The sequence below is a fragment of the Oryctolagus cuniculus genome, chromosome X (genome assembly GCF_051225735.1).
Source record: "Oryctolagus cuniculus isolate XC-2025 breed Fujian yellow rabbit chromosome X, ASM5122573v1, whole genome shotgun sequence".
NCBI lineage: Eukaryota > Metazoa > Chordata > Mammalia > Lagomorpha > Leporidae > Oryctolagus > Oryctolagus cuniculus.
Window position 1 is genome coordinate 18,714,589 of NC_142888.1, and position 12,056 is coordinate 18,726,644.

At 33.9% G+C, this 12,056-nt stretch overlaps 1 protein-coding gene across 15 annotated transcripts in view; it reads right to left on the reverse strand.

The window, feature by feature from the left end:
- Positions 1 to 12,056, reverse strand: part of DMD (dystrophin) — a 2,249,390-nt gene that overhangs the window by 1,440,800 nt on the left and 796,534 nt on the right. For all 15 annotated transcript variants that reach the window (XM_070067426.2, XM_051827673.3, XM_070067427.2 and 12 more), the window contains one exon: positions 4,769 to 4,944. In XM_070067426.2, coding sequence (XP_069923527.2) covers positions 4,769 to 4,944 — 176 coding nt within the window. The remainder of the gene's footprint in view (positions 1 to 4,768; positions 4,945 to 12,056) is intronic.

The window sequence follows — 12,056 nt, forward strand, 5'->3', positions numbered from 1 at the left end:
TTAAATTGGTATCTTTATGAAGATATGGAAATTCTATGTAAGTTTTTTCTTCTTAAGGAAAAATATTTCCTAAACTGAAATTTGAGTTTATGACCAAGATCTTTTGAATTTAATACATAAAGAGAAGCAAGGCAATGCAGCTCTAACACTGAAATGGAAATCAGTACTTGTCCTTATTTTCCAACTGAAATCAAGTTATTTAACCTTTCTGGACCTCAATTAACCTGTAGCTGTGGATAAGTCTAGTCTTCTTAGGGGGAAGAAAAAGCAGCACATCACCTAAAATGTTTTGTTTTGGTGGGCTGTGCCAACAGGCAGAAATGTTATTACTGATTCCAACAACACAGGTATTTTAGAAACAACTTACCATATATAGAAAAATTAGTTAATAGATACATTAATCATCTCATTAGATTTTTCAAATGAATAATTTTAATCTGGCTATTCGAAATAAATATCTAAATCAGTAACATGTTAGGTATGTACGATGTGACATTATAGAAAGAGAAGTCTAATCTGACACATATCTATTTCATATCTGGGGAGGTGACAGAAGTTTACATTATCTGTGCAGCACCCATATACAGAGAACAAATAAAAGCAATTAAACTAAAAAATAGTAAAATAGACCTGTATTCTAGCCACTTTATCTTGGTATTTAGTGAGCATGCAGGACATGGCCAGAGAAGGCAAACTCAACACTCTACCTGCTAACCTTAGAGATGCAAAAAGGATACCAGGTGAATTGGGGTATTTCTAAATGCTTCTATACTGTCCTTGAGGTCAAAGGTACTCATTTAATAACACTTAACTTGGGAAAATGATCTTCACTGAGATGGCATTTACTTAAAAAAAAAGAGATTCAATTTGCTATTGGTTTCACCTGGTTGATACAAAAATGTAAATGAAAGCTTTGCGAAAAGTCTTTAAAATAACTGCCACATGATTAGGAATTAATCTCCTGGATAAATGCCTATTAACTAGATAATAGACCTAGTTTTAACCTACTCTGAATACCCTATTCTGATAATTACCTATATGTAAAATAATATCATTGAACTGCAGGGATAATTTACTGTTAGAAATAATTAACTTATGACCCAAGATTGTCAAACACTCTTATAACTCCTAGTGCAAAGAGGACAATTTATGCAGTAAATAAAACATATACGGAAACTATATTATTAAGAAATTAACCAAAGGCCTCTTTGACCCTTCAATGGGTACTAAGTTGAATTTTAAATTTCTTAATAATTTTGAGTAAATATCAATATCCTAATGGGTAAAAATTAAAAGTAAATATTATTAAAAGGGTCATGTGTTTATTATTAAGGTCAATTCTACAAAGAGCTGCACAGAGTTCTTAAATGATGTGGGAATGTCAAAATATACTTACAACAATTGGTTGAACAGTGCCATTCACTCTTTCAAAAAATACTTGTCATTTACTGTTATGCATGGTACTTACTATAATAGAATCTAAGTAAAAAGTAAAGAAGTGTAACAACAGGCTTCTGTTGTTGGGTTGTTGTGATCATTGATAAGAAATTTTATGTGGGTGGCACAGGGGCATAGAGCAAAATGAATGTGATGTAATTTCCTGGACAAAGCGGAAAGATCTGGGGAAGGCTAGACATAAAATTTGTGGGAGAATAATAGCAATACTGAATACAATAAGAATAGGCTTGTGCTTTATTTTGGAGGCAATTGGAGGCAGTGGAATCTCACATCGGGAGGCACAGAATAAAAGCAACATTTTCAATATGTTAATTTTAGGTAGATTAATTATAAAGAGGGAAAAGTCTCATTAGAGAGAAGTTTAGTTAGGTCTTCAGTTATGGAACTGTCAGCTAAAATAATCAGAAAGTGACTGAAATGTGGCACTTGCCCAATAACATAACATAGTGACAATTAATAAGGAGCTAAGGAAGAGAGCCTGACAGAACTAGAGGAGTCAGGTGGTTAATTCTATTTTAAAGAAGACACAGAAATATTATCTGATATCATTAAGTGTGAGATTAGGTTTACCATGGTCTCTTTTTTCAGCTGGAATGAATGAATAGAATCTCCAACATTTCCCCCACCCACCATCATCAACTCTACTCACGTTCTTTTCATGTGTGTACTGTTTAAGTAGCTATAGTTAATTCAAGGCAATGCATTTTACATTTGACAAAATGAAAATTGGGGCAATGGCTGGATGCACAACATAAAGGAGAAAACTATGTCAAGGAAAAAGTGCTATGGTATCAAGAGGTAGTGTGTCATATAAGCTCAAAGAGGACACAACTTTTATAAGAACAGAATTTGTTCAACTTTCGAGAATATAGATGTATAGCAACATGCTGCAAGTTCTCACATGTGACTAGAGAGGGACGCTAGGCAACAGAGAGCTTTCCATTGCAGCATGCCTCTTTAACCATTATAATATTTTAACATTCTGCCCTGGTGAAAATGATCTATTACTGAGTTATTCCTCATTGTTTGTTCTCCTGTTCTCTTTGTTAAGTCTAGATCATAAGTGTAGAGTCATATAGACCGTATCCGTATAATTGTGCTCAAACAGGACATATTTGAGATTGAAAGCTGTTGCTATATACACTTATGCGGAGACAACAGGTGTCATCTATAAGAGCTTCAAGCAAGACATAAGGATCACGTTAGTCACAGTATCACCTCAGTCATAGACTTAATGAAGAGACATTTTATTACACAGTCCAGGTTCTGCAGTCAGGTTACCTTGGGCGAAATCCTGGCTAAGGCACTCTATAGCTGTGTGTAAAGGTTGTAATAGCCATACCTATATTGGAAGGTTATTTGGAGGAATAAATGCTATGCAGATAAAACATTTAATCTACTGCTGTGCACATAATGAAACCCTAAATAAGTGTTAGCTTTTATTTAAGTAATCTTTATGTTCCCAATTGGACATCTCATTCCAGGCACTCATAAAAACTGCTGAGAACATATGCTACAAACAGAATCTAGGAGACAAAGTACTCCACTACTAGTCATTCTCCCAGAAAACAAAAAGAAGTAGGAACACACTTTTCTCACAAGATATATTCTCTAAAGTAGAGCCAGGAATAAGATTTTCAAAGCAGATATTGAAACAAAACAACTTTCTTTGTTAATTTCTCTATTAGGCAAGTCCTGAAGACTTTGAATGCATTAGACAACAAGGTTTCCATATTATTGTACTTGTAGAACTTCTGGAGAGTTAGATTATTGCAAAGCATCCATGCATCCGTATGTCTACTAAGCATTATTTTAGGTGCATGTTTATGTGATATTAAATAAATGAACATACTTGAAATTAGGAATAATAAAAAGAAAATTCATTAAGGATTTATTGATTTATTTGTGCCAGTATGCTTTTTGGCCCTCACAGTTGTCACCCCTAAAAAATGCTAATATTCACAGTTTGAGAACCATTTGACTAGAGCTGGACTCCAAAATTTTTTTCAGTGATGGGCCAAATAATAATTATAGGCTTCGTGGACCACACAATTTCTGTTAATACTCTTCAGACGCTGCCTTTGTAATGTGAAGGTAACCATAGATGAAACACAAGGGAATGAACAAGGCTGTGTTCACTAAAACCTTGTTGATAAACAATGAAACTTGAATGGTGTATCATTTTTATGTCATGAACTGTTATTCTTTTGATTATTTTCAACCACTTAAAAAAGGTAAAAACAATTCTTAGCTCACGAGCCACATAAAACCTGGCAGCAGTGGTTTGCAGGTCTTAGTGTGGTGACCTCTATGATAGATTTGCTCAGTCAAGCACACATGACCAGTAAGAAAAAGCAAAATAATTTATGTTGTAATTATCAAAGGAGGTCCTAAGTCACAAACAGAAAAGTATTGAAATTACCAAATAATGTATTTTAATAACTTTTCTGTATTTCCCTTTGCTTAGAACATCTGACACACTAATTTTAGGTATGTGTTCTTCCCATACTTCCATACCCTGGCATACGCAAATTCTAATGTCAAGTGCTCCATGCGTTACTAAACATATGCTGCTTAGAAACATAAGGCAGATTTTAATGTTTTTCCTTAAGCTTAGAATTACAATAACTGGAATGAATGGAAAATTTCATCTTTATGATTTTCAAGCTAGCTTTGCATTTATGAAATTTTATTGCCATCATTTTAATATATCCACTGATTTACATAATACCTAACTTATCTACAATGTCTACTTGAGAATATCCACAAAAAGATCAGTTAAAAATTCTAACACCTCCAAGATAAGACTTTATAAATATCAAAGAACAGGAAATCTGTTCTGTAATTACTCCTGATTTAGGGTGTGCAGATTGAGACATTATGTTCTCCTAAGCTAGCACAAGGGATCTTGTCTATTATCGGTGTACTTTTTCATGAAAATGTACTTTCCATTACTGAAAGAAAGCCATTTAATGCAAAACTAAGGAGTTCTACAAGCAGGCCTGTTGTAAGAGGAGGGAGAGAGACTTTGAGAATTAAAATGCATCTATGGCAGTTCACCACCTATGGGTTCTTCTTCCAATCCAGAAAACAGAATTTCACTATTCATTGTTTTTGTTCAGATAGCTTTTCTGGGAAAAACTTAAAACTTACTTTGTAATTTTTCTCACTAAATTAGCTGGCAAGCACCAGAGTGCCTGAAAATATCGTTTAAGTAAAAACACCATCAAACCAGATGTATCTGTGGGTTTCTGATTAATTATGAATCTTCATTTTCAGTTTTTGAAAGCCACGCATAAGATGCTCTCACCTTTTCCTGATTTCAGAATCCACAATAATCTGTCTCTTCTTTTGGGGAGGTGGTGGGGGAAGTTCCTCTTGAGCATGCTTTACCAGGATTTGTTCCCTCGTGGTCACCATAGTTACCGTTTCCATTACAGTTGTCTGTGTTAGTGATGGCTGAGTGGTGGTGACAGCCTGTGAAATCTGCGAGAAGCATTGAATCAGAGGTCACACATTGCTCAAAAGACTTCAGTAAAGACTGCTTGGAGTGGCAAAGGGAAATAATGAGAAACTGGTTCTGCTTGTTGGTAGATTGACCTTCAGATCAAAATACCACCACAATGAACCCAAATCAAATTGTTGTTATCTGATTTACGTTGCACTGACTGAAATAGAAGGGAAGGTAATTTTAAAACCAGAAGTAAACTTAGCGTCTCTTCAACTTATTGGTCAAACTATAGGAAATAAAGAAGATGAAGGAAAAAACACTAGGTGTCATATTGTGATATTTAATGAGACATGCTGTTTAAAGTACTCACAACGTGAATGTAACTTTTATCAAAATATCAAAGCACCGATCCTACTGCTTGGCACATTCAAGATGTCACTTATGGCTCATATATTGTACTTTTTGGCTATCACTTTTATGCTATATATTTTAAAATATAATTATTTGAAATCTGCAGTTATTTTAATCAAATAAGTGAAATGTCTGTTGAAATTACAATGAAAGATTAACAAATTATTAGTCCATATATATCTTCATTCTGAATAATTCTGAGATGCTGAAAAAATACATTATTCTTATTTTATTTAACTTAGTGAAGGTGTCCAAATATTTGACATTCCAAATCCATCTTTAGAGACTAATCTTGATTTAGAATCAGTTCTTGATCTAGAATTAGTTCAGACTTTGGGGGAAGGCAGAATTCATCAGCTTTAGGCATAATGTAGTTTGTGACTCAAGTTAGAGGACATCATCTCACCACACGGGTATTACCAGAAGAGCAATCTCATTGTTGAGACATTCCTATCACTTTCCTATCTCATAATGGTCCTATTATTACAATGGTTATCTCTTTCAATGTTAATCATTACCCTCTGGTAATCAAATTTATTGGAAAGATCCATTTCAAAAAAAAAAAAAAAAAAACCCAGAAAGGCCTGCATTGGACCTGATTTTAGGTATAAGGCCAAGGATCTGCTTGGGGCAAAAATGAGTTTTACTTATTTTACTGAACTTGCCAAGACATATGGATCCAACCTAGGGTAACCTTGGGGTTTCAGATATGATGATTGAGTCATTCAATGGAAAGAAAACAGAAAGCATAGGCTCTTTGGGCTCTTTTTTTTTTTTTTTTTCAGGTTTCAAATTGGGAATTAACAATGAAGGAATGAAATCCTTTGTCACAGTGTCTTATGTACAAATTGCCTTAGCACACATATTTAAAACATATTATCCTTTATTTAAACCACATTTACATGTCAAGGCCTGAGAGACTTTCACTTTGGTGGCCTAAATTGTCTTTTGAAAAAGAACACCAAGAGATATTGAGTTTCTATGTGTGCCTAGGACAGGATTTATCTTAAGACTGTCATAGATTCATTATTCAGAATCAATCACGGAGTCTCAAATAAATTTAATTATATAGTCCTCTGACATGTTATGTCAAGATGAAAACACAAAGCGACATGTTATGCTTAAAATACAAATTCAAACATACATGCACCCAACATAAAATTACCATTACATAACCAAGTTTATTTCTAAACAAAAAGAAAATACAGTTTTCAGTAAGTCTGATCAAAAATTTTTTGCATACAATTATGACCAGAAGATTTTTTTAAGATTGGGAAAATATCTAACTGTGCAGTCAACCAAATGGATGCAATTGGAGACTATTATGCTTAGTGAAATAGGCCAGTCCCAAAACAGCAAATATGTTTTCTCTTGTTTGTGCTAAATAATATACAGAGTACAAAAAAAGTAATGTCCATGAGTGAAATTGACATTTTAGGATTTGGTCATTGTTTATTGCTCTTGTCTATATTCTTGAGGAATTGCGGGTTTCTACTTCTTGTTGAATTCATTATTTAGTGGGGGGTTAAGCTTGTGATTATAAAGTAAATTTAAAGTATGTCATTGTAGAAATTAAAAGAAAAATAAAGTAAGGAGGAGGGGGAAGAGTGGGAAGTATCATTATGTTCTTAAAACTGTATATATGAAATATATGAAATTTGTTCCCATTATATAAAACGAAAAGTGTATAGGCAACAGAATGCCAAGATTCTGAAAATATAAAGCTATTTTTGTTGCAGTTTTAACTAATCTTGTTTAACACTTGTACAAATGAATATTTGTCTGGGAAATTAATTTCTGTGATGTTAATAAAATTTTTTATTGATATTTACTATAAAACTGGATAGATGTGCCCATGGACAGTTAAAGGGAAATGACAACACAATATATTATGAAATAGAAATTAAAAATATAGCAAACCTTACAAGAGAAAAAGAAGCATTTTTAATAAAATAGTGAGACATGGGCTTTTAATTTTTCATCATTATAACTACCACTTCACTGTAACTGAAAATAGCACTTCATTTCACAGGGAGTAGAGAAACCAGAAAACAACCAGGTGTTGACCCTATAAATACGGGGTAGAATTCATTATACACCACAAGTTAATATTTACTCTCAAAACCTATTCTGAGAAATCAAAGTAGTAACAGTCACATACAGAATTTCCTCATGGCTTCTAGTTACTGACTGTTAACAATAATGTGTTATAATAATGAGGAAAATATAGACAAGTGATGGCTTATGGGGACTACTGAATGGAACCTACTCTTTAACACAGGATACACTACTCCCAGAAGATTACTCTTTCCTATTGTCATATGGTAGCAGCCTTTCCCACTGACAAAAATCTTATCACCAAGTGGAAACCATCCTTATGCTTCCTCCAGTTAAAGTTTGGAACCCTCAACCAAAATAAATTACCTAAGTATCACTTCTACCTGACAGTTATAAATATCTAAATTTTTAACCAATTAATTCCTTGAGCTCTACAAAGCCACTTATTTGCTAGAACTAGATTTAAGCTGATTTATACTTCAAAACCAAGATTTCCTGTCTTTGGGTACCATATTCAATGAAAGCAATCTACCATTGTACAAGTTATTTTGTAACTGAACCACAATGCTGCATAAATTACAGTTAGTAAATGTATGTTCACTACAGGATGTTCAGAAATGAGTAAAATGAAATCCTTATCTTTAGGAACCTTGCCACACAGTAGGGAAGGTGACAATCACACAGATAATTATGAAACAAAGGTGAGAGTCACATGAAAAACATAAGCATGCAAAGTAATTACATGTGCTGAATACACAGTAATCAAGGGAATGGCACACATTTTAAATGTTACAAAAATAGATTTTCCCTGGCCAGCATCTTAACAATTACACTTATGATGATGATGAAGGCTTAATATAACACTTATCCCTGTTCATAGGATCATTTATAACAGGAAAATACTGGATACAACCTAGTGTCAGGAGGTGATAGTTTAAGTAAATTATGACACACACATGTGATAAAGTATTATATATACTTCCAAGTTTTTAATGTCATTGGAAATGTTTGCATAATTGTACTGAGTAAACAATGCAAAATTTAAACAAGGGTGGCTTTTTTGGCAGAGAAAATAGGTAATCCCTATCACACACTATGTATTTCCATATTCTTTCTAGTTTCTAAATGTCTACTATGAAGCATTCTTGACAAAATGTTGCTTATGTAAGAAGAACTTTTTCAAAGGGAGGGATGAGAGAGAAGGGGAAAAGGGAGGATGGAGAGAAGGGAGGCAGAAACAGAAATAGCTGCCATCTGCTGGTTTGCTCCACAAAGTCTCATAAAAACTTAGGCTGGGCCAGGCCTAAGCAAAAAGCCAGGAACTTAATCCAGGTCTCCCATGTCAGGAGACCTACCATGTGCTTCCTCCCGGGGTGCACATTAGTAGAAAGCTGAAATCGGAAGCAGGGCACTCCAATAGGCATCTTAACTAACTCCTGAACCTATTGCCTGCCTGAAGCTAAGAAAATGTTTCAAGTTTTTTTGTTGTTATCATTCTACTGTGTCAAGAACTTTGGAATTATTATCCTGCCATCAAAATTCACTAGAATTTAGACAACTGTAACTCTGATAAGAATGACTTAACACTTTCAGTATGATGTTGAACATATTAAATCTGTATATATGAAATTTTTTACCTTATACAAATTTTAAAAAATTGATTAAAGTGGCTAAGTATGGATTTAAAATTTCTGTACCCAAATAAACTTATACTTTAATATTTTCATGAATTTTTTAAAGCACCTGCATAGAACATTTTATTTGTTCCTGTATATATGAATAAGTTGATGCAAAGAAAGTCAAAATTACAAGAGGCAAATAGTATTGTGATCCAACAGGTTAATCCACCATTTGTGATGCCAGCATCTCATACCAGAGTGCAGATTCCAGTCCCAGTTACTCTTCTTCCAATTCAACTTCCTGCTAAGGTTCTTGGGAAGTAACAGATGATGGCTCAAGTACTTCAGTATTTGCCACCATTTTAGGAGACTGGGATAGTGTTCCTGGCTCCTAACTTCAGCCTGGCCCAGACATAGCAGTTGCAGGCATTTGGGGAATGAACCAGAACATGGAAGATCTCACTCTGTGCCTCTAACTTTCAAATAAATAAATATTTTTTAAAAAGAAAAAAAAACAGTTTAATCTATATACATTAAACTTTGAATCTCCATAAATGCCCTCCTATCTTCCCACCTGCCTATTTTTATTATACCTTAAGTATCTTTCAAATGTCTTCTGCAAAATATGCACACGCACACACACACACACACACACACACACACACAACAGGCATTTCAACAAGTCTATGGGACAAAGAATTAAAAAATAGAAATTTGTGAAATCCATGCATAACAATAATCTTCATAAAGTTAAATGGACATGTGCATTATGAAAACACCATGCAGGGATTTAAAATTGTTTTCTACCAAAATGGACTTAATTCCATTTACATGTAAACGTGTGTGTGTATATGTGTGTGTGTGTGTGTGTGTGTGTGTGTATAAAATTCCCTTGACCTATCAGTTAGTTGGCCAAGTAACACTGGAAAAAAAGTCACTTTAAAACTACTTATCTTTGAGTGTGAGAGCTTGTTTCTCTTACAGTGATTAAAATTAGAGGCCTATAAGCCAGGCTCTGCAATTCTCAAACAGCAGGTCCATAGTTCACATTCCATGATATGTGGGGACAGTTGGTTACCTCAGAGCTTATTTTCTTCCCATATACAGCAGGAATGATAAAACATATCTCATAGTGTGTGTCCAAGTCGGACTAGCTTTATGGGTGTACAGTTTATGCAGCTGTCCAAGGCCCCTGCTCAGAAGGACTCTTCATTGTTTAAGGTTATGCTGTGTCTTGAAATTCTTAATAGTTTTTTTTTTTTTTTTAACAAAAGGCCCTGTATTTTCATTTTGTACTGGGCCCACAAGTATGAAGCCAGTCCTCATTTCCAGAATTCACTGATGTCTAAGCACCATAAGTGCTCTCTATTGATAAATATTAGTATCAATCCGTATTTTTCCAAATGCTCAGTTTGGCTCAAAGTTTTTCATTGTGTCTTTGTATATATGTCATCTCAAGGCTGACACATGATTATAACAGGGATAGAGAGACTGTGATTTCTAAAATGTAAAAAGAACTGCATAATCATAGCAACAGCTTTAGCTGATAATTTGTAGCCAACCTGAAAACTATCTCCATGGGCACGGTAACACAAGGCATGAACATATAATGGCATAAAGATTTATACCCCTGAGCAAAGGAAAGATTTATATGCTAGACTTTGGGAGAATAGGTTATTAATCATAAGGTTATAAATGCTATATCTCATGGAAGACTACAAATAAATTCCCATAGCTAACTGTACAATACAGTAAGTATTATAGTTCAAGATAGGAATTTAGTAACTAAATTTTAATATTAATTACCGTCCTGTTTTATACTGATAATAAGGCAATAAAACTCCTTGAATAGGTATTGATGTTAGAATCATGAAAACAGAGTCAAATCTCAGAAGACATCATTATATGATTATTAAGAGGATTCATTCCATAAAACTGTCTCTTCAATTTTATGTATTTTGTTCCTCACTTCAAGTACAAGTTTTGTCAGAAGCAAGAGATACACATTGGCTCTGGATTCATATTAAACATAGAATTTGAACAATTCTGAATTAATGTACAAAAATTCTACAGCAACCATTTTTTTAGACACATCTGATCTTCACTTGTATGCCATTTGATAATGAGGTAATGAAACACAATTTGTTACAAGGGATAAATATTATCAACTATACATTTAGGAAAATAACTCATTTTCTTGTATGTGTTACCTCATTTCTTGTTAGTATACAATAGTATCGTATAAGTGCTCAATATTTTGTCTTTATGGTATGTTAATTATACAAACATACTGAGTGAAATGTTAATAGGTTCAGAAATCAGTCTCCTTTGAATAGGAAAAAGATTTTATTTTCATTATCGTCTCATAGCTGCCTTTGAAGTTGATAGAATAGAGAACTTGGAATATCTTCACTAACTACTTCAAAGTATTTATTCATTTATTTATTTGAGAGGCAGAGGGAGAGACAAAGAGCTCTCATCTGCTGGCTCACTTGCCAAAGGTCTAAAATGGCTGAGACTGGGCCAGGTAAAAGTCCAGAGCCAAAACCCAATCCAGTTCTCCCACATGGATAGCAGGGACACAATCACTTGAGCCATCACCTGACACTTCTCACATACACAAAATCAGGAAGATGGAATCAAAACTAGCGTGAGGATTTGAATCCAGGCATTCTAATATGTGAATCTGGTGCCCCAAACAGTATTTTAACTGCTAGGCCAAACACTCATCCCACTATTCCAGAGTTTTATCCAAAATGTCAAGCAAAGAAAAACATAACATGGACATTTCAAGCTAGACAGACACTATTGAAGTATGCTAAATATAAATTTTCCAATTTAAAAATGAGAGGTTCCAAGAGTTAACAGCCACCATTCATTAAATTTTCAGTGCCTATAACATTTTGTTATAGTAGATAATGAATTTATAATATAAAACCTATCCTCACTGATATACAAGGCCCATTCTCAAATATCTATTTTAGTTGGAAGTAGCAAAAGGATGCAGTTAATTTGCCAAGTTATTTGAGCTATAACTTCAAATTTTTATAATAAAACCT